We start from the raw sequence: 22,922 nt of genomic DNA, 5'->3' as shown, positions 1-22,922 counted from the left end.
CAAGTATATTAGACCTCTGCTCTGTAATTGGAACCCTGGGAATAGTGTCAGATTTCAGGGCTGGCTTCATTTCACACGCATAGGGTTCTGCTGGCTGCAACACACACTGAGCTGATAAAGGTGTTTGCAACCTCTCTGACATATCGGCAGGAAATATTGGGATTGTAAGTAACTATGAGAAAGCAAGTGACATTTGTTGAGCAGCGGGAAACAGAAAACCGATTAAAAAATGGAAGTGGTCACATCTTAATGAGGTAAAACCACATTGTGAGTGTTAACATCTTTTAATGGATGGATGTAGATGATTTCAAATTCATTCTTTTTAGCCTATTTTTTTTATTTATTTTTTATAGGTCTACAGAATCTAACCGGAGAGGTACGGATGGTGAGTCAAATAACTCAACATGAATGAACCTGTTGTTTCCATTATTGAATTACAAAATAGATTATTTGAACGCAAATGATATCTAAAAAATACTGTATATAATTGTAGATGTTTGCTTTCTAGTTGACTAAACTAAACACTTTGAGTTATGGTCTGCTTTTGTCATTTCTAGTTGTCGAAGAAGAATACAGATCTTGTGTAAAAGAAGCCAATACTACACGTAAAAGTCATGAATTCTTCTTAAACGTGCAAAAGTACTGTAATAAAATTATAAGTAAAGGGAATTGTTTTGCAGAATGTACCCTTTTATATCATTGTACATATATTATTGGATTATAATTACAGATAGGTCACTAACGGTGCATTAAAGGGAGGAATTTGTTTAGCATTACACACTACATTTCTGCATGCTGGTGAATTCTGAAATTAGAAGGAAAACACTAAATTCATGCAGCAGGTGATAATATAATGGAATATAATGCAGTAAGGCTCTATGGCATTCTGTATTGCTTTCAAATATTTATACTCCTGTAGATCAACTTTCCCATTTAATGTTATCCCTGCTGAGTCAACACACATGTAGCCATGATTTACTCTTCCTCCTCCTCTGTGTCTTTTGTTTGTGGAAGTAGCCTCTTTAAATGTGCCTGTTCACATCACTGATGAATTAATTCATAATCATTTAATAATATCTATTCATTTATAACCCCTGGGCTTTAATAGTTTAGATGTGTTTCAGCAAGATTTCTGCTCATGTTAAAAAAGAAAAAGATATTCCACATATCTGTTTTTTTATTTTTTTTATTTTTCAGAACATTTTTAACAAAATTGCGATTAAAAAGTGATGGGGACAAAAGCAACCATTTCTAAAAGTGGTGGGGACATGTCCCCAGCGTCCCCCAGTGTAAATGACACCTAGGCTGCACAATCTGCACGCTGTTATTGGCTGGGGGTTGTACACTCACGTGGGGCCCAAAAGGCTCTTTCCTGACACCCAAAAACATCCCATACTCGGCAAAATAAGAAGAAAAGAGAACATCCAGGCAGAGGGCAGGTTTCAGGCCCACACGGAATCTGCGGACACAGAATTCAACAGAATTTCCCGCAGAATATTAACAAATCTCCACCCCAAGCAGAAAAACATTCCGCTAAATTCTGCTCCCCCCCCCCATTTTCATTCTGGATCACCGCTGAAAACTGTAAAAAAAATAAAAATAAAAAAAATTTGCAGATTCCGTTTGGGTCTGGTAATGATTACGAGGGATTACTTTTGTATTAGTCGATACATTTTTATTTTATTTTTTTTTAATGAAAATCCTACATAATATACCTTTTAAACACATGATTAATAATTTCCATTCAAGATTGTTATGATAAAATGTGCTGCTTAAATAACACCACCACAGATCTGTTTTGCTCCATGTTGCCTTTGGCAGGCTTTGAATGTCTACCTAGTCAGCAAGTGAGGAAGATGTACAGAGGAACACACGCAAATGTGTCTGCAGGCACCCAGCACATGAAGACAATACACATTCCCAAATCTATGATGTCTGCACCCTTCTTACAGGTAACCACGTAACGCTGGAGCGCATGCTCAAGTTAGTTTTCTGTTCGTTTCTGTGGTATTTTTTCCTGTCGAGCTTTAAGATGGTTTTAATGAGATAATTGTAAAATTCTGTTATATCATATATAATATAATCACATCATGTCTTGTTTCTGTCTCAGCATCCAGCCCTTACAGCTGGACAGAGATGCTACCTTTGCAGTATAGCAAACGTTTACAGTACAGAGCACATGAGGCAGCAGATGAAGCAGCACTATCTCAATGTGTTGCACACATGTGTTCAATCAGGTGTGTATCTATTTTCTCAAACATAACCTTTGCAGTGGTGGAAGAAGTATTCAGATCCTTTACTTAAAGCTATAGTGCGTAGTTTCTGTCTCCCCCATGAGGAATTCTAAGTAATGACAGCAAAACTGTTGGTGCGTCCAAATGATACAAGCCTTCCGTGACCGCACACCACCCGCCCCTCCTCCATGCATTTGCTAGTAGCCAAGGAGGACACGGAGGATTAAAAAAAACACGATGGACTCTTCAGAAGAGGTCATTATCTTCTCTCGAGCTTCTGCGCGGGAAAGTCACCGGACGACACAATCTTCTGAACATAGCCACACTGAGAAATACAGAGAGAGTTGTGTGGAGCTGATAGTCTTAATTAGCTTTGTAGCAACTCATTTGGCAATGGCTTGAATGTAACGGACGTTCATTAATATCAAAAAGTTACGCACTAAAGCTTTAAGTCGAGTACTAATACCACACAGTAAAAATACTATGTTACAAGTAAAAGTCCTGCAATGAAAATGCTATAAGTAAAAGTAAGTTAGTATCCTCAGGAAAATGTACTTAAAGTATTAAAAGTAAAAGTACTCAATGCAGAAAAATCCTCACATTTTAGAAACTGGAAATGATCAAAACAGTTCTGTCAATCAAGTAAGTGTTTAATGGTCTAATCATTTCAGCTGTATTTGTAGGACTATATATTGTTGGGTAGTTTAATTACATGCTGTCAGATTAATGTATTAATCTCAGAAATGTAGTGGAGTAGAAGTAGAAAGTGGCATGAAAAGAAAAGACTAAAGTAAAGTACAAGTACCTAAAATTTGTACTTAAGTACAGGTACTTGAGTAAATGTACTTACATAGTTACATTCCACCACTGACGTTTGGCCACTCCCATCATCCATCTCATGTTGTGGTTTGTATTTCCTAGGTCAGAATCCCACCTGCAGAAGGAGGTTTGGGTTTCGTCAGCAGAGAGACAATAGTACGTTCACGAAGGATGCACAGAAGGATGTGGCAAGAGCGAAGCCTCAACGACAGAGGAAAAGCAGCAGCACAGCTAATTCTGATGTCATACTTCCAAAAATAGTCAACAGATGACCAATATGATGGCAAAATGTTTTCGATTTAAAGGCGTTAATTGCCTTCTAGTGAGTCTTAATGTTGATCTTTGCATCAACACCTGTTGCACACATTTATCAAACATGACTATAAATGTGTGTCATAATCTTATACAGATATTACAAGCACCACCACATTTAGAGCTAAAGCACATGTCATATTTACATGTTCTGTTAGTTGAATAACTATGTAGTAGTTGTCATAAAGTTTATATGTATTCTTAATCATGCTATTATTCATAACACAAATAAAAATGATTGGATATTCTGTTGTCACGGAGTTCTAGCAGTAAACCGTGTGAATCCTTTCTAATCTATCTTTTATTTGGGCTTCATCAAATATGAAACGTTACCACTTCTTACAGAACTTGAGACTTGTGTATTTTCATTTGAGAAAGCATGTTTCCATGATTTAGTGCGGCTTAGAAGCTAATATCAATATGATTATTTATTTGTTTTAATTTGCACCTGACGATGTAACATGATGATTATTATGATGACTATTTCAATAACTTTTAATTTGAGTTATACTCTTTTTCGTGTGACTATAAATCATCTGTCCAGCCCTTTTGGCTAACTGGCGCATTAACAGCAATGTTAATTTAACGTTTGTGTGCACTGCCACTGTTAAATAAATCATATATAACTTAGTAGTATAGTAACTAACTAGCTAAGCCATTTTCTTCTAACGTTTGAAATCATTAAAGCTTACATTTTCCTGCGGAGGACCCTCTTTAAGCCAATTTAACCTTTATATCGGCATCACTGTAGATTTTTTTTCTCATTTGAGCTAAACTATCATGTAGCTAACGTTAGCAATTGTAGTGGAGAAATCATCACTGCGCGCGCTGTTGGTTTGGTGTCTCGTGATGAGCTCCAGACTCGGTTACATCGGTCATCATCAAACCCACTCCTCATCAGCAAACATGAACTGTGTTTTGGAAGGATGTGGTGTAAAAGGTAGTATTAAACAAGACATGCGATATGTTTAAATGTTTTTGTAAATAATGTATGTGTTTTTTTTGTTTTTTTTTAAGAATTAAAAAACTGCATATAAATTGTATCGGCTTGTGAGGCTTGTATAAATGTATGATTAAAGACCGCTAGCTAGCTTGGCTAATTTAACGTTAGCTTCTAACTAACTAGCTAACTTAACCACTATTTCAGTGGTTAGTAAGGCAGTTGACCCACTTTATATTGAAATAAAAAGCTAGCTTAGTAATAGTAACACATGTACACAATAGTATGTTACTAACCTTGAACTCCGGTGGCACTTTGTTGTGTTGCAGCATTTGGAAAGGCTATTCATGCCCTGTCACGGATTGGAGATGAACTGTGGTTGGATCCCATGGTTAGAGGGGTGAGCAGCACTAACTAAGAACAAGGGGAACAGTGTTCAGTGTTGAATTATCCCATATTCTCAGTAGCGCCGACATTCAATTCTTATTCTCTTAGAGGACTAGTGTCATTGCTTTCCGTCTCCCATCTTAATTTTTTTTAATTAAATGAATGTTATTTTACTTGAGGCCTCTGTACTGGTCTCCAAGTATTGGGCTTCCTTTCTCCCTACATAAAGTGACAGCAAGGAGCAGCACATTCACTGAATCTCTCTCTCTCTCGCTCTCTCTCTGTCTGTCTTAAAGCTGGCACTGAGATCAGTGAATTCTGCTCATTCTGCATATGTCTGCTTCCTCTTCTCGCCGCTGTTCTTCCAGCACTACAGCCTGGGATCAGCATCAGAGCAGAGCAGTGAAACAATCAAATGCAAACTGGCCATGAAGGTATATCAGTCGTAGTGGTTATTCATCTGTAGAGAGCTCATAGTGACATCACAGCCCACTGCAGAGGACACTAGATACTCACCTTTTCAGGATATATGAGACAGTAGTGGAAGTCTAACATGACATTGTTTTCCCTTCAAGACTATGAATAAAATGTTAAAACGGTGATGACAATCTTGTAGGGCTGTGCAATGAATCGAAATTTTAATCGCGATATGATTTCGGCTCCTAACGATCACAAAAACTGAATAATCGATTATTTTGCCAAAATAATCGTGATTATAATTTTTCCCCATAATCGAGCAGCCCTATAATCTTGTCATAAACCTGTCTATTTTTTATTTTTTTTTAAAGTCTATTCTACCTCTTTTCCGCTGTTTGACTTCGATTGAGCGTAACGTGGAACGATGTCAAATATTAATCGGCACTCCCGATGACCGAGTGATGATCCAGTTTTTCTGCAGGCATGGTAGGAAACATTGCATTTTGTATTATAAGTTAGCTGCAGGTAAAGGAAAGAGTCAGGATTGTAGAGTCCAATCATATTTGATTGTAAAGACATTATATTTTTTTATCAATTTTTGATGGACTTCTAAAAAACCCTAAACCTTTTTTCTTTACTTGGCCAGTTTTCCTTAACCATGTTCAAAATGACCTGTATTAACACTATGCTGCTGCAGACACTGCATTACATATTATCATCACTTGGTGGCAGTGTGAGTGTGCTCCAAGTATCTTCTTTTCTGCTTTTGTGATAGGCATCACTAAGACCCACAACCTCCGTTTTCATGAAAGTGAGGCTCTGCAGGCAGTGTTTGCCTCACACCTCTGTCCCAATGTGCTGAAAGCTCCTGCCAGGTTAGCAGCTCAGTATTCCGTTAATGAGGTTAGAACCTCAAAGTTCTATCGCATACAACAGTAAAACTTCAGGAGTGTTGTGTGACTAAGTAGGACAACCTACATCTTTGTTCTCTTTATGCTTACAAATCCATCTTTAAGCTCTTTTTGTGATAAGTGGATTCACTGTAAAATCTATTAGGTATATGGTAGCTGCCAGCTGGATTCAGCAGTCCAGTCTATTTAGTGAAGAGAGAATGGGTGTTCACAATGTTTTGTACTCTCAGCTGGCTCTGGGCAAACACACACACACACACACACACACACACACACACACACACACACACACACACACACACACAACAGCGTCAGTTCAGTGCAATTCAGTTTAATCAACCAGACTGACAAGGACATAAACATTAAGTATCATCCATCAGTAGCACAGCGTTGACATAAGATCGATAATATCGATGCTTAGGCTGATTCTGTGTGGGTTGGCATTTGTTTTGCTCTGCCTCTGCAGGCTTCTAGGTGATATGGTGATGCATTTCCCAGTGTCCCAGGAGGAAATCACTCTCTCCATGACTTCTCAGAGAGTCAGTCTGAAAAATTACTATGAGGGGGGCAATGGTGAGCTAACGTTACACTGTGATTTGGCCCAGGCCCTCAATACTGTGATTGACAGATATCATAACTGTTCAAAAGTCACTGTTGCACCAGCTTTGAGACATTTGACAACCTAACCTGATAATAGAAATGCTGCATATTTTAATGCCTCAAACACAAAAAAAAAAAAAAAAGGTTGTGAAGATACTATTTGACTTTAGTCTTCTTTTCACTGATTTACTTCTGTCACAGATCACATGAAGACTATGTGCACTGAGATGTCCTTACACCCAGACGAGTTTGACTACTTTGAAATCGGAGTAGAGTCGGACATAACTTTCTGTCTGAAGGAGTTGAGGGTAACAGGGTTATTTTTGGAGGCTCCTTTTATCCTGTCACATGAGAATATTATGTGTATCTGTGTGTGCGTTGTGTGCGTGTATGACTGGCTCAGGAGTATTTCATGTCTAAGAGATCATATTTCTGGTCCCGTAATGTGGATGCTCAAGTTCTCTAACAAAGTGTACTTGGCTCTCTGTATCGTTTCCATGTAAACTTTCCCCTCATTGCTGTATCTCATCTTAATAGCGTGTGACATAAGTGACGCATATTATACCACTTCATAGAAAAAGTAATTGAAGTAATAAGTTGCAGAAATGATGGTTTACACGCTGTGTGGTTTGTTGTGAAATGTGTAACCTTTAAGCCAAAAAGGAATGTGTTTGTATTTTAAGGAGCTGGCGCAACTGAAGTCGATCTCAAACTGTTAAAATTGTTAGAAAAGAGCAAAACATTGTATCTTAGAGATCTATACTACTATAAATGTCACTTCCAGAATTAGTGATTTCTGTCTGAGGTCTGTCTTAGGTTTAAGTCGGCCTCACTTTACTCTTACTTTAGCATTGATATTTTTCTTTAGCCTGATCATTATAAACATGCCATGGCCATCCTCTCAAAATTATGAGCTATTAAAATGTCACAGTCATGACATGGATGCACACAAGCATATCTCAGTTTTTGACAGTGAATTGCTGCTGTTTTTTTTGTTTTTTTCAGGGTTTACTGTCCTTTGCAGAGTCACATTGCCTTCCTGTGTCCGTCCACTTCGGTGCTGCAGGAAAGTAAGTCTTCGTATCTCAAGTTGCAAGGATCAACGTCAGCCTGTGTCCAAACTGAGTGCGTAATAAACACCAGATTACTTCAAAATTCAGTCAACTATTTTGTCTGTGGCTGGTTAGTCTGATTATATTAACAGCCATTTTACCGATTGATCAATTATGGCGAGTTTTTCTATTGGCTGGTAAAACAGCGGAAGATTCTGGTGATTTTAAAAGAGCGGAGATTATGTAATTAGATTTCTGTCAATGTTAGATGTGTCACCGGTGTTGTTTGCAGGCCTGTGTGCTTCTCTGTGGAGGACATGGTCCTGGAGGCTACTGTGGTGCTGGCTACTCTGAGCGACTCTGAAAGCAAGGGCTCCTCTCAGCCTACAGAGACGCTGGCCCCTTCTACCCCCAGGTAACAAACACTGTGCTGTCACTTTTAATCCTGTCTGCAATCATTGGGATCTCATCAGCACAGTTGCACGGATTATAAAAATAAGATTGATTTTCTTTATTGTTGTTTTGACCCGGCAGCAACTGAAATCTTTGTAGGCTCAGTTTCACTGATCTACTGTGACGGTGTTTTCAAAAGTATAATTGAATCTTCCCGCAGGGCTACCTGAGCTTCTCTCCTGGCACTCAGTCAGGGCAGCTGTTTTTAGCTTGCTGAGGGCATTGTGTTAACAGCAGACAGCCTTGTGTCTGTTACAGAGATAAACAGGGCAAGTCCAGGACTTGTGTTTATGTTAGAAGTCTGTAATCCTTATTATCCTTATGCTAGCCTGCTTGGCTGTTCTGTCAGTGTCACTGTCCTGCTCTGCTTACTCTCTCTCTCTCTCCGTGTGTGTGTGTTATACTGTGTTTTGGGCTCTGGGTGGATCCTGTCTGTTTGTTGCTTGGATTGCTTGTGTGCACAGCTGGGGGTCTGCAGAGACATGGCCGACCTGATGAGCAGGCAGTTCTTTAGGGCTCCTGTCCACACTGTTCAGGAGTTCAACTGCGACCTGCACTCCTTAACCTTTATTATGCCTCCGCGCCGGCGACAGCCATTATGTTTTTTGGTTGTCCGTGATTTTCTCAGGAACACCTGGAGGGATTTTCTTCAAATTTGGCACAGACGTCCACTTGGTTTCAAGGATGAACTAACTGGTTTTGGGCCATGACTCAAGGATGAATATGCTTATTACGATAAACTTTCACACACATGTCTAACAGCATAAAAATGCAGAAGTAATGCCGTTTTATATCCAGAGGGTTAAAGGTCAACTTCTGTGACGTCAGCAAAAACACTTTTCTGGCCATTATTCATAACTCAGGAACTGAAGGGGAGACATTTGGTCTGAATACTGAATTGACGACACTAGTCTTGGGTGGGCACCCAAGACTAGAGTCCACCATACCTAGAGATTGGCATGGTTTTATTTCAGTTAGCCTAATAGCTGGTTTGAGTCGCATTGAGAGATGATTTTATGGAAAGTACCCCATGCCAATCTCTAGGTATGGTGAAGGGGATGTGATGATGTGGGGGGGCTATTTTAATTCCAAAGGCCAAGGGAACTTTATCAGGATGCATAGTATCCTGGATCCATGAAATAACTGGCCTTTAAAAATAAACATCTGCCTGCCTCTATGGGAATTTAACATAGGGGTGTACTGACTTATGCCCCCTGTATTTTAAGGGAGAACATTTATTTATTTACGATACATTATTCATTCACAAAGAAAATTGGTGTCCTTAAAGATTGGATTTTTCCTCATTTTTTTAATTAAGGCATTAAGATCACTTTCCAAAAGATGATTTTTTTATTCCTCTTTTTAGTCAACTTTAGCATGGGTGTCCTAATTTTTTCACGACTGTATATGAGCCTGGACAGACATTGACGTAAACTGCAACTTGACTGGTTAGCGTAGCCATACAACCGCGAGGCGGTAATTCTAGTTTTCTAGAAAACTTGCTTCCCTGCTGCCTCAGGGGCTTTTTGAGGTTGTCTGGAGACTTTTTTATTTATTTATTTATTTTTTTTAAATCAGCTTGCTCTCTTCTTCCTGCAGTGCGCCTCTTTGTACTTCTGGAGGTTGACGACATGTAGTGTGGTTACATGCACAGAGTTGTTTTGTTACTGTGCTCAAAGCCACTTTTAGTAACCGCTAATACAGAGCTACACGCCCTGTTCATGAATGTCATTTGTAAAGGGGAATAAACATAATGTTCTTCAAACATTTTCAACTCCTAAAGTCAATAATAATTTCAGGTCTATTAGTCTCGTTATTATATTTGACCGTTTTAGTCAGAATATAACTTAATATCTTGGTTATTGAATATGTTGTTTAGACACCACTTCCACCAAAAATGTTTCTTATTAGAGTTGTCAGAAAATGTGCTTTTCAGCCTTGTGGGTGTAGTGTTGTGTGAAATTTACTCTCCAGCCTTTGTGTCCTCTTTTCTCTGCCTTTTAATTGGCCATTCCATGGCATTAACACATCTCCACTCCCTCCATTAGATATTTAAAGCACCCATATTATGCTGATTTTCAGGTTCATAATTGTATTTTGAGGTTGTACCAGAATGGGTTTACATGGGTTCACTTTCAAAAAACACCACCTTTTTGTTGTACTGCACATTGCTGCAGCTCCTCTTTTCACCCTGTGTGTTGAGCTCTCTGTTTTAGCTACAGAGTGAGGCATCACACTTCTATCCCATCTTTGTTGGGAGTCGCACATGCGCAGTAGCTAGGTAAGGACTACTAGAACAGGAAGCTAGCGCTGCTAGCGGTTAGCCACCTCGTTCTCAATGGCAAAACACTGCTACAACACTATAGAACTACTTACATGTCCCTCGTCTGCAGGTATTCCACGCAAAGTTGGAAGTGCGCCCTCGTTTAGAATAAGTCTCCCGGATAATCCTGCCTTGTACTGACCAAAGTTGGAGAAACAGCTAGCTGATGTGGTATTAGCTAAAGTGGTTGGCACACACCAAATGTTTCGGGCCGATGACGTAGACGGCCCTGCCGATTTTGACCAGCTCACCCGGAGACTGAAGGCAGGATACATTCAGAAACCCCTATCTCACTCAAAACAGCATGCATGTTTTTTTTTCAAAGTTTGTATGCGTGTGGAAGCACCAGACACAAAATAACACCCCAAATCCCAGAAAAAGTTTTTTCATAATATGGGCACTTTAAGTAACCATAATCCGCATGCACAGGAGTCAAATTTCACTGAGACATACTGTGACTTCACAGTGTTGTGTGCACGGGGACAGAATTGTTAGTTTGCTGCTACAGAACACGGCACCGTAAACCACAATTACACTGCACACAGTGTCATGACTATTTTTGCCAGCATAGGAACTGATTATTACTATTATCTGGGTAGAAAACGCTTACCGCAGCGATGTGTGTTGTGTGTTTCCAGGTGTGCAGATGCTGCTGTTCTACCTGTGGGTTCGTGTGAGGCAGACAGCAGTAAGGCTCAGGATAGTCCTGCTGTGATGGAGATGATACCATCCAGCCAGGGCAGCCCTATAACCAACCTACCTGCTCTTATGCTGCTGCGGCCTGAGACTGATGACCCTAACGGGCGCGGTGTAGCTGATGAGGCCTTTGCCAGCACCACCTTGTCTCCCGCTTCCTCCATGGTAACAGCGGATTCCTGTTGGGTTTTCATTTTTACTGGGAATCTCTCTGAAGCTTGCAGGCTTTAGGCTGCATTCACACTCACTGTGTCCTTAAGGCCGTCTTATGGTTCTGCGGAGGCTCCACGCAGAGCTTTCGCCATAGCCTATGTAAGTGGCCTGATGTTTATACTTGTGCGCTGGTGTGTGCGTCGGGCCAGCGTGTGTGTGTATGTGTGGGGAGTGTGTCAGAGCGAGGGAGAAGTGAGAGAGTGACGGCGATTAGCTTCGGAGCGAGTACTGACTCTAGAGTTTTAGTGAGAGAAACAAAGTGTCTCCCCTGTGTTTTGTGACCACGGTGGGAAATCTGTAGCAGGAAAAGTGAACCCTCTCCTTGATTTCATGTTGTTTATGGAGAAAGGAAATGAGTCAGGGGAAAATGCAATGCTACCAAGCCACGGCCGAGCGACGTGTAGTTAAATTTTTCGAGAGGTGCCCGTCAGGCTACAGCGTAGGGTCCGGCGTAGACGCAGAGGGGTCTGCGGGGGTACGCCGTCGATTCGACGCAGAAGCATAAAACAGCCTTTACTCAGTGTGGCGAAAAACGCAGGTCTTCCCATTCATTTCAAAATCCGGGTTAAGTGCGTTTAGGCTGCGGCGGTGGAGGCCGCAGGGGGGAGCTGACAAAACTTGCAGCAGCCTGTGGCGAAAAAAGATGAGACCGAGTTAACTTTTGGAGAAACCGCAACCCGACTTCCCCCTGCGGTGGCCAATCATGTAAACGGCGATCAGACTTGGCAATCTGTTTTGAGGCAGTGTGAGAGTCCTGTACGGTAAACCGTACACATCACCGACTACGTTTACACTTACATAATATTCCGGTTTTTGCCCTTATTCCCGAAAAAGACGATATTCCCGACTAAGCCGTTTACACGGCTAACGAAAGTGAATATTCCCGTTTACATGTAGCCGTGCGAAATACGATTTTGAATAATACCGGAATATCCCACGTTTTAATCGGAAAACGCTATATTCGGCAATATGCAGTTTACATGATCTGTATCAAATTCGGAATATTGTCATATTTGGAATAATAGTGGAATATTGGTGTGCATGTAAACGTACTCAGTGTGTCTACCGCTGCCACAAGAAAGTTTTAAAACAATATGAGGGTAAAAATAAATCGAAACACCGGCACTTAACTGGCCAGGAGTTTGTGGAACAGCTGAATGTTTCCTGCAACTACAGAGCACAGTCCCAAGTCTCTTTTGTTTCCTCTCTTTTACATCACACAAATGGGCCATTTAAGGGACACTCCCATGGCTTTGTGAAGTGCCAAAGTGACCTCTACTCACTACATGAGGTGTGACTGAAGAAGACAAGCAAGGTGCCACTGGACGTGAGGGATGGGAAGTCTTTTGTTCCTCCGTGTTGAATGTTTTGGTCCGGCGATCATATATTTTTTGCGCCTTCAAGAGGTGAATATCATCTCGTCAGACGCGGTTCTAGAGACCTGATGCAGCATTAATAATTTTCTTTTGTCGTATTTAAGGACAAGTAACGAAAAATCGAATTACAATAAAAAAAAAGGCAACTCATTTCTGATGTACCGAAATATCGTTTTGATAAAAATACACACTTAACATATGTTGTCGTCCATTTCCACATAGATCTGCTCCCTCCTGTTCAGGGCCTCAGAGCAGGATGATGATGGCCGTGCTGCCAGACTGCCTGTTCTGGCACGCTACAGTGACGAAGAGGAGAATTTGGAGGAAGACGACACAAGAAGTCCTTCCCTTTGAGAACAGGGCTGAGCTTGCGACTAGTGGTTTGTTGAAAGTAGGCCACAACATTCAAGTGTAGTCCGAATGATAGGATCTTAATTCGTTTGTATTTGGTGTACTTTTAAAAAGTTTTATGAGCAGCATGTCGTTTGTAGCTCAACGCTATAGCTTTGCTTGTTTAAATTATTTTCAAAAGTGTAAACTTTCCCCACAATGTTCAGTTGGAAATTCAAGAGAATGTATTTATAATGATTATTTATCAAATAATACATCAATTAAATTTATTTAGGTAACTATATTGTGTGAAATACATTTGTCATAGCATGTAAACCTGAAGATACCACACCTGTCTGTTGATGGTAACTGGTAGTATGCCTGATGTCTGAGGAATGTGGGAGTACACACACAAATCGTAATAATTTGTTGATGTGAAAATACAGCCCTAGAGGCATCCGACATAGAAGTAAATGCCTCTGCAATGTATTGTTCAATACTCAAGCATGCCAAATAGTGTTCTGATCTAACACCAACTGCTGGTTTGTGCTCATATCACAGCCATCTAATACACAAGAATAATAAATACTATACTCTTTATTTAAATATTGTACAGATTTGAATTTTTTTTTTTTTTTTTAAACAGAGCTTAGATCTTCATTGAACTGTACACCCAAAATATATACAGACACATGCTCTGGTTGTAACAAAGGGTTTGGAAGAGGATAGGAGAAGTGACAGGGCAGGTATGAGTCAGGAAGCAGGAACCACAAAGCTAACAGTGGCAGTTCCATCTGACCGGGAGAATTGCTTTGTAATATTGTTAAGGCTGCTTAGATTGTCCTCAGTGCTAGAACACTTGAAACTCCCATTTTGACCATTCACCGCTCTTCCCTGCCCATTTAAAAAAAAGGACACCTGACACTGCAGTCTTCCAGTGGGAACTTGTCAGCTTAAGTAGTAGTAGTAATACCGTCCATTAGATAGTGCCGATTGTAAACAGTGATCTGAAGATCCACAGGGGGGAGTTCCTAAGCGTTCAATGGCTTTATCACTATTCCTAAGCTCCTGACTGTGTGCAGAGAAGCAGATTTCAGGAGATGAAAGGTTTACATACTGTAGGTACAAATATCTAGTGTTAAGACAGCAGGGCATGATGGGAAAGCCGTTTTGACTCAGTTTCCAGCTTTGTGCTCAGCACCTGGCACATAGTCAGGGGTTTAAGGAATTATGGACGTTTGCCAGGATCAACGACACCTGATACAAGGCACATCATTAGAACATTACACAAAATATGGAGAAAGTGGTGGTAAATGCAGAGTGCAAATCTGTAATGATGTAATGGAAACATGACAATTTTTCACATGAAATCGGCAGTGACCCGACTTAAAAATGTGCCTTTGGAGGTCTGAAGCAGGAGGGGGGGGGGGGGGGAGAGAGATATGGAAATGCTGATTGTTTCAGTTTCTAAAGCTACTCTGATGTGGTGATCAGTCCAAATAATTCAACAATACCACTGAACAAAGTTACAAAAATACATTTGGTCACCTGACCAACTTCCTCTGTGTTGAGCTTTTTCAGATATGCTTCTTAAGCTTTGTGCGTTTGAGGCTGCGACACCGATTCAGCCCCGTGGAAATGGAGAAGTGTGTAGCTTTCACATCCATTTCATACAAACTAATTACACGTATCAATAGTCTCACCGACAAGCACACAAGTGCGTTCATCACACATACACATATCCATAGACACATCACATGTAATCACAATCGAGAGTTCTGCAGCAGCTGTGAGATTAAAGGGAGGCCACCAGTTTGACACAACATATATCTGGCGAGGCTTTTTGAACTGTAAAATCCTCATCTTAACCGCCGTTAGATAACAAAATGTGTCCAAGACTTGAATTACACTTGCATGGAAAAGGCAGCTGCTGCTCTTTGTCAAATCGTATTGGATCACCCTGCCAAGACACTAACCACAGATGTATAAATGTCACATACACTCATTTTTTTTGCAAATATTGAAACAAAACATCCCAGAACAGCACACCGGTCCTCAAACATATGCTCCCTGCACCCACATACAAGGTTCCAGGCCCTTTGACTGAGGTCTTCTAACTACCACTGTATAATTTGCTTGCACAAAGCAGCCCATTTATTGAGCCCTCATGCCACCATCTCCTGTGCAGTTCCCTTCTTAACACTACTGATGGACTGTATCTTTCCCTTCCAGCTGCCCAGCATGGGGCCTCTTTAAAAAGTCTACAACCCGTACCGTCTGGCTACATCTGCCTCGGTCTCCGAATCTCAACTTCCCCCCCTGCCCAAACCACCTAACAGAGAAAGACGACTTATCCTCGTCAGCCACGATCCTCATCTCCAACGTACGCGATGACTGCTTATCCCCTGGCAATGGGATTATCCAGAGTGCACTGGAACACTGCAAAGATGCCAACAATGCAGCCGGGCCAAGAGGATTCATCAGGCCTCTAGTCCCCTTTATTCAGCCACTCTCTGATGTAAACAATCACAGAGAATTGGGCATGTAGGAGTATTTTTTTTGGGGGGGGCAGAAAGGGGTCAATGGTCAGCTGGGGGATGAGGCAGAATAGAGTCAACACATGTGGGTAAAGCAGCTGACATCAGTCCTTCATCCTGACCAGCAGGAATCAAAGCAGTCCATCACCTGCAGAGGCAGAGGCAGATGCCCCCCCCCACCCCCCGTCGTCACAGCTCCACACAGACTCTAGTCTGTGTATTCTGCCACTATAGACAGCAGCACTGTGATGTCATCTGGCTTTCCTCCTGGGCAAAAAAAGAACAATATCCTGTTAGGATGTTGCTAAGCTAAAATGTAATATATATATATATATATATATATATATATATATATATATATATATATATATATATATTATATATATATTTCAACCTAGAAAATAGCCATGTCGCGTAACATTGTCCACCTATTTAATAAAGCTTTGAAAGAAAAAAAAAAAAAGGACATGCGCTTCAGATTCCATTCGGTCCAAGTAGAACTGAGACACTCACCTCTTACATTCAGTCCGTTGTCACAAGCAAACTGTGCAAAAGGCGACATGTAGTTGGGGTCATACGCCAGTACGTGGGCCTGCTCTGCGATGCTGCGGGCGGTCTGCTGGATGCTCTCGTAGTTTGTGTTCTTTGGAGTGAAAAAACAAAAGCAGGCATGAAGTCTGCAATTCCGGACATAGGCCGGACAAACCCGTTTGGGCCTCGGTGTGACTCACCTTGAGTTTCTTCAGCTCTTGCAGGATCATGTAGTCAGGCATGTTGTCGAAGAGCCCGTCGGTGGCGGTGAGGATGATGTCCCCCAGCTGGACGTCGAAAGAAGAGCTGTCTGCTGCGTCGGGGCTGCAGGCACAGACACAGTCAAGTCAGGCACAGGACGCTTGCACGCAACGAAGTCGGTCATTTCAGTGATTCGAGATTTAATTTGAGCGAGGGGGGTTCTCTCGCAGTGAAAACTAAAATACAAACCGACACTAGCAGCCACAAACTCCCTTCTCCCTTTACAACCCCGTGCAGGAAATCTGTCCCGTCTGACCTGATAACTAATCTGAACCTTTAACCCGGCTTCTCCTCTCTCCGATTACAGCACCACCGACCACTTAGAAAGCTAGACTCCCAATTGCTGCTGATATTTCATCTTGGTTACATAAACTTAAATCACATGTACAGAATCAGGACAAATTCAAGGAATCCTCACGTGAGAAAAAAAACATGCTTCAATTATGATGGTGGGTGCTACTAATACATATAGGCAGCTGCTTAGACTGTCAGTGTCAAGTTAAACTTCTTGGAAAATGCCATTAACCCTGCTGCACGCCGCCGCCCCCCCCCCCTCCCTCCCCGAGTCAGTTATGAATGTTATTTATTACAAAGTGCATCATGAAACATTGAGCCAAAGCTCTCAGGGACAGCCTGTCCTGTGACTTTGATGGCTCTGACATTATAGTTCACGTGGGAAAAAAAATAAAAGTACAGCAGCTAGGCAGAAAGACACTTATTACATATGCATTATTGGCACCTACAGTTAGATATGAAAGTATGAGAAGCACCGGGTGAGCAGCTGTCATTGAAATGTCATTTGGCTGCCGTTTTTGTACTCCCCATCCGTTGTTTTAAAAACACATCCATGATGTGCCAAAGCCATTTCTCAAATGCCACCAAGGATAGCTTATTTTTTATTTATTTTTTTTTATTTATAATTGCGATGAAAACAAAATTTCATTAATTCGCTTGTGTGGCAAACAAATAAACTAACACTAGAGAGGGTTAAGTAGCCCCCATAGCATAAGAATACATATTAGGCTGCATGTTGAAAACACAGAGTGCACTTCAGTTTTGACCCTTTTTGGCACTCTTTTAAAAATCGGTTGCTACGTTAGTGATCTAGGATTGGAAGCTTAATCTGCCACTGCACTCAATGTAACTCACTCAACTAAATGACTAAAATGCACACACGAAAAAAAAAAAAGAATTCAGGAGCCACATTAAATCCCCATCAACTGAAAGTGATGATGGGTTAGATCAGACTGAATTAAGGTCTTTAATAAAAAATAAATAAAAAACAAAACGCTCATTCTGTACCACTGGTGACATGCAGTTCAGGTTCATCTTCCCTCAGAAATGCGTTTAAGAGGCTCAGAATAATCTGCCTCGGTTCAAGACAGACGGAGTGAGAAGGTGGCCGAGGCTGCTGCTGCAGGATTGGCTGTGGCCTCTTGGGTTTGTCCATCAGCCCACACACAGACTTTGACCCGGGTAAGAGGGAGAGCTTGGCAAACATCCAGCGCTCGCCCTGCACTCCGACGTCTACTGTGCTACTGCTTGGCACACGGCAGCAGCGAGACACGGCGGCACGTGGCCCCTGACGCACCGTCGCGCCACGGCTCGACACAGTACCGCCGCCTTCACAGAACGCCGCGGCATGCGAGGGACACAAGCGTGACAAAATGTTCTGCGGCGCGGTGCGTTGTCAGCTAAGCGCCTTTGTTACATCTGCATGTGATCTGTGTGGCTTTATTACATCTGCTGTACGGAACACATCGCCTCCTCTCTATCAACTCTTCCATTTACTATTGAGGCTATATGCACTGTCCCTAAACACACCAGTACTGTACCTGTACCGCCTGTTGGGTGCCTCACCTGTCACTGAGGACGGCTCCTTCGGCCCCCGGGGGGGCGATGGACAGCTGGAAGGGCGTGTTGAAGTAGTGCTGCTGCTCGTCCGAGCGGTGGACCACCTCCCCTCCCCGGACCAACAGGAAGCCCGAGTCTCCCAGGTTGGCTGTGTGCAGCCGGTGACTCTGCCGGTCCAAAACCACAATGCAGGCCGTGCTGCTGCCTGAAGAAAGAAAGAAAGAAAGAAAGACACACAGAGACACACACACACACACACGTCAGATTTCCAACCGGACAATTTAAGGAGAACCTCACCAACCCCGACATCACAATCCAACATGGCTGCCCCGAGCGTCAACGGTAGCGAAAGCGGTTTGAATATTCTGTTTATCAGCACGTTTGTCCAATTTGTGTCTCGTTACATCAGTCGTACACACAGTGCCGTCCACCTTCTATCTGTGGACAATACCGCATAATGCGTCGTTATCAACTGGTATGGCTAACAATAGCTAACCTGGTTATTGTCTGCAAACAGCCTGAAAACAGGCTTTTTCTCGGGTCTTTCTACAGCTACATAGCTTCGAAGATTCCTCTCCGTTTATGGAATGATACCCATCTGGAGGAGTGCGTTCGGGAGACTGATTAATGACATTAATGCCTGAATACACAAACTTGACATACCATAATCAGCGTAGTGGTCTGAAGAATGTTTGTGTGGGAGATGGTGTAGAGGAAACATGAGCTGGTGGAGCGGGCGAACAAACGTGCAGCCACACCCTGCTGCTGACTCATCCGGCCCACCAAAATATGCTCTCTGGGATCAACCTTGAAACCCCCCTCCCTCACCCTCGCGCACTTGTGACTCACTCCCTTCGCGCCAGCAGCACAATTATACACACGCACACACGCGCACACACGCGCACACACACGGCATCAAGAACATTCCCTCTGCCGTGAAGGAACAGTACAATACAGTGTTGTTTCCCCTGCTGCACATGTGATAAAAAAAGGGATGGAAAAGTACTGGCACAGACAGAGATCTGTTCCCAAAACATGCAGTCACTGATGTTATACGTTTGTGCATGCTTTGTTGTTGGGAAGCGGTGTGAAGGAGGAAAGGGATTCTGAAAGTGTCTTGCATGGAGCAAGTCAGGACAAGAGACATTCCCAGGCCTTCTTAATGCGATCTGGTGTTTCTGACTCATGATGAAAAAAATCTCCATCCAGCCACCACTTAAGTGAACAGGCGGAACAAACAACCTAACCCTCAAACAGCGCGCTCCGATCCAAACTACATGGAAGATGTACCGTTTCCTTGGCACGCCCAGTATGCCCTTCACAACTTTACGGGCAGAGTGCATGGCATGGTTCTTAATTAGTTTAGTGAGGTTTTGAACAAGGTTAGAGGCGCTGAGCAACCTGGGAGTACCACGGCCTGCAGTTCCGTGATAACACGTTTAATACAAACACAGGTCGGAAAAGGACGAGACCTTGGCAGTCTTGTTGTACTCGTCAAACTAGATAGGATCATCACAACAATTGTAGAGGAATGAACAGGGTGATGACCAGTAGGGCTGGGTAGCGTTCAAAAATGTTCGATACCGGTACCTATACCGTGACTTCCGATACTTCTTTGTAAAAAACATTACGGCACACATATCTTTTTATTCATTTTTCAGCTCCTACTACGTGTGCGTAACCTAGAGTTTTTCACGATAAACATTTTAAATGATTTTTTTTCTCCTTCAATTCATTCATTGAAAGCATTTGACATTGACATGTTTTAATTATGTAATTAGACATGTTCAAGGAGTTCAGATAGAGCCTGTATCAGGGCCATATTTAGTTCAACGTGTTATATGGCACTATTTTTGGTAGCCTACTGTACTTAAATGGCCAGTGTGTACTTTATTTTCTTTATTCATTGAAGCCTCTTATGTTTACAGGCTTGTGGTGATGCGCAGTGTGCTACAGGTGCCAAAAGAATCTGTTTGGTACTGCCACTTACACTTTGTGAGAAAGAAAAATCGGGGCAGAGAATCGTGATATCAATTCTAAGCTTAAAAAAAAAAATTGATTGATTCATATTTTTCCCTGAATCATGCAGGCCTAATATATATAGCAGCAAAATATCCAGACATGCTGGTACCACAGATGGTGGACATGGCCTGAGCATATTGTTGCTTTTCCCAGACACTGGTTATGAACAGGAATATCCATTCGCATAAACACAAAAGGTATTCTACAGTATAATGCGTTGATAGGGTCCTGTCTACTTTAATGTGTATTATGAACACTGGGATCCTGTGTTTCCGGTGGCTTTACTCACCCAGCAGGGGCACTTTGTTCTGCAGCAGCTCGTAGTAGCTGCTGGTGAGGACTCCCACTGGGTTGCTGGGGACGAAGCGTCCTTCCTTCACCAGCCTCTCGCACGTCTTCATCAGCGTGCCTGAAAACTGCGATGGGTCTACTCCATAGTCTCGCCAGCCACCTACTCCATCTGCTACACCTAAAAACATACAAGTGTTTTTTTTTGCGTTAAATGATTGGAATACATCATTTTTTACCTTAACAACAGTCCAACAACTCCCCCTTCTATCACTAATATACTGTATGTATTAGGTAATGTACCTAATACTGCTTTTTAAACTTTTTTTTTTTTTATATAAACGGCTCAAGTGCAAACAAGCTCAGAAACATAATCCTCATTTCTTCACATTGCTCAGACTTGCTCCACAAGTGAGGATCTTGCGAGAGACGAGAACAATGCCACGCAGCTGCACAATAAAGAAAAACAATGGCCACTTTCACCAAGACGCAAAAAGGACATCCAGTACAGAAGAAGAAAGACGTGTTCAAGAATCAAGGAAATGTCACAAAACGCATAAAACAGCTTCCGTCAGTAAGAAGATCATCTTTGGCCGTCACGGTTTCAGTCATTCCTGATTATATTACGAGGTGAGTTCATCTGATCATCTACAGGAGTTCTTTTGAATAATTTAAAAACATAGCTAGATATTATTTTTATATCCACGGTAGTTAATTACGTTTAAGGGCCCCCACTGATCAATATATTTTGTCTCTTGGCTTCAAAACAGAAAATCTGTGATTCCCCAAATGCATAAAAAAAATATATATCTCCCCATTGCAAGCCCGCATTCATCTTAATATAGAAACACTATCTGTTTTGTAGGTTAATAAAAGCACTTGTTCCCATAGGAGCATTTGGTCAGGTCAAAGATTTTCCCAGAAAGGAAACTTTAGCCTCGTTACTCCTAGGACTGCCCATACAAGGATGGCCCTCTGCAGTCTCCTCAGCCTGTGCCAGAGAACAGAGAACAGAGAAACAGGCCTGCTCAAAGCAAGCACAGAACTTTGCAACTAATCAAACCTTCCAAAAAGAAATAACCTGGCTTGGTGAAATGCTTGGTCCTGATTTGTATGGTTATTTGTGTGTCTTTGAATAGCACAATTATGCATCAGCACACAGACATGCAGCAGAGCTGCACGGTCCTGCAGACGTTTTAAATAACAGGTTGTTTATATAGGATCCAAGGTCTCTGTGCTGAAAAGCCATTTTAATCCACCCTAAATAGAGATTTTAAGGCCCGCATTGTTTTTGTGTACCTAAAACAGTGACGGTGTGAGGAATGAATTCTCCACACACACACACACACACACACACACTAGAGATGCAGGTTCAAGCCTACCGAGCTTAGAGAAAATGCAGCCGTGTGTCGCAGGTAATCAATACAGAACAAAATGCAAACAAATAAAGTGAAGTTAGCAGCGGGTATATGTGAAAGCACCCACTCTGTTCACTCAGTGGGCCCTTCCATGAGCCTTCTGAACTGTAACTATAATATTTTTGCTCGCACGTGCAATCCAACCTTCGAATAAAAAGGTATTTCAGCCTTCTGATAAAGGGAGTGACCTTTGACCTCCCATTCACGCCATAGCCAATGTTATACAAGGTGATGTCGCATTGTTTGGTTAATACTTCCCTAGCAAACAAAGCACACACTCACCCAAAACATCAGCGGATCTGTGTCGGGCGATGAAGCATGCGTCGTCCCCATAGCACATCCCTTTCTTCAGGATGCCTTTACGAAAGTCCTTGCCGAAGCCACAGCTCGCTGTCACCAGGCTGTAGTCGCGGCCGTCTGTCTGAGAAAGTCCGCCGATGACAGCTCTGGCCACAAGTCTACCGTACGACAGGACGGACAACATCCCCTACACACCAGCTCCTACCAAAACAAACCGGCCAAGCTAGCAACCCTGCTAGCTTAGCGGCGATGTCCAACGTTGACTTGCAAACGTGAATGGAGATGTGCGGCTGAGCTAGCCACTAGCTAGACACTGCCGCCGACAACAGCCGCCACGCACGCAAACGCAATGATTTAAGTACAGACTCGGGGAGCTTTGTTCATGCGACGTGATATCTGGGGGGGGGGGAATATCACCGAAAAAAGTCGCCTCTTCCACGCCAAAAGACCCGTAAGTGCTGGTTCTCCGCTGCCATGGTGTCAGTCCTGCCTTTGAGACACTATAAAACACAAAGCGTGACCCGGTTGCCCTGTGGCCTCACACACTGTGCTCAGCTCTGCTAGCAAGGTCTTGTGACTGCTCTGACGTCAGACATCGTTACGCAATTCACGTTTCCTTATAAGGAAACCCAACTTCAGTCAGCCTCT

General features: G+C 42.3%; 3 protein-coding genes across 3 annotated transcripts; 2 read left to right on the top strand and 1 right to left on the bottom strand.

Annotated features, from left to right (window-relative positions):
• The first annotated feature begins 1,721 nt into the window (after positions 1-1,721).
• Positions 1,722-3,575, top strand: LOC144517592 (uncharacterized). The gene is made up of 3 exons (XM_078249680.1): positions 1,722-1,952; positions 2,111-2,237; positions 3,156-3,575. The coding sequence occupies exons 1-3, from the start codon at positions 1,764-1,766 to the stop codon at positions 3,323-3,325; spliced, it is 486 nt and encodes a 161-aa protein (XP_078105806.1). The 5' UTR covers positions 1,722-1,763; the 3' UTR covers positions 3,326-3,575.
• Positions 3,576-4,271: 696 nt separating this feature from the next.
• On the top strand, positions 4,272-15,308 carry rad9b (RAD9 checkpoint clamp component B). The gene is made up of 11 exons (XM_078250388.1): positions 4,272-4,305; positions 4,635-4,705; positions 4,989-5,126; positions 5,481-5,595; positions 5,885-5,984; positions 6,487-6,593; positions 6,822-6,928; positions 7,626-7,690; positions 7,965-8,087; positions 11,087-11,309; positions 12,956-15,308. The coding sequence occupies exons 1-11, from the start codon at positions 4,272-4,274 to the stop codon at positions 13,085-13,087; spliced, it is 1,215 nt and encodes a 404-aa protein (XP_078106514.1). The 3' UTR covers positions 13,088-15,308.
• Positions 15,309-15,622: 314 nt separating this feature from the next.
• On the bottom strand, positions 15,623-22,850 carry pptc7a (protein phosphatase targeting COQ7 a). Its single transcript, XM_078250390.1, has 6 exons — positions 22,257-22,850; positions 20,558-20,737; positions 18,253-18,451; positions 16,332-16,455; positions 16,114-16,243; positions 15,623-15,867 (listed from the first exon to the last, which is right to left on the bottom strand). Exons 1-6 carry the CDS (start codon positions 22,456-22,458, stop codon positions 15,809-15,811), a joined length of 894 nt encoding a protein of 297 aa, XP_078106516.1. The 5' UTR covers positions 22,459-22,850; the 3' UTR covers positions 15,623-15,808.
• Between the last annotated feature and the right edge of the window lie 72 nt (positions 22,851-22,922).

The sequence above is a fragment of the Sander vitreus genome, chromosome 5, assembly GCF_031162955.1.
Source record: "Sander vitreus isolate 19-12246 chromosome 5, sanVit1, whole genome shotgun sequence".
NCBI classification, from domain to species: Eukaryota; Metazoa; Chordata; class Actinopteri; order Perciformes; family Percidae; genus Sander; species Sander vitreus.
The sequence above is the reverse complement of the archived record's forward strand: the minus strand, read 5'-3'. Positions and strand labels throughout refer to the sequence as shown.

Excerpts from the sequence above, each read along its gene's own strand:
- rad9b (XM_078250388.1), top strand. The coding sequence starts at position 4,272 with ATGAACTGTGTTTTGGAAGGATGTGGTGTAAAAG. Across the intron at positions 4,306-4,634 it reads GGAAGGATGTGGTGTAAAAG|CATTTGGAAAGGCTATTCAT; the intron begins GTAGTATTAAAC and ends GTTGTGTTGCAG. Across the intron at positions 11,310-12,955 it reads TGTCTCCCGCTTCCTCCATG|ATCTGCTCCCTCCTGTTCAG; the intron begins GTAACAGCGGAT and ends ATTTCCACATAG.
- LOC144517592 (XM_078249680.1), top strand. The coding sequence starts at position 1,764 with ATGTGCTGCTTAAATAACACCACCACAGATCTGTTTTGCTCCATGTTG. Across the intron at positions 1,953-2,110 it reads TGTCTGCACCCTTCTTACAG|CATCCAGCCCTTACAGCTGG; the intron begins GTAACCACGTAA and ends TTTCTGTCTCAG. Across the intron at positions 2,238-3,155 it reads GCACACATGTGTTCAATCAG|GTCAGAATCCCACCTGCAGA; the intron begins GTGTGTATCTAT and ends TGTATTTCCTAG.
- pptc7a (XM_078250390.1), bottom strand. The coding sequence starts at position 22,458 with ATGTTGTCCGTCCTGTCGTACGGTAGACTTGTGGCCAGAGCTGTCATC. Across the intron at positions 16,244-16,331 it reads AAGAGCTGAAGAAACTCAAG|AACACAAACTACGAGAGCAT; the intron begins GTGAGTCACACC and ends TTCACTCCAAAG. Across the intron at positions 15,868-16,113 it reads CAACGGACTGAATGTAAGAG|GAGGAAAGCCAGATGACATC; the intron begins GTGAGTGTCTCA and ends TTTTTTGCCCAG.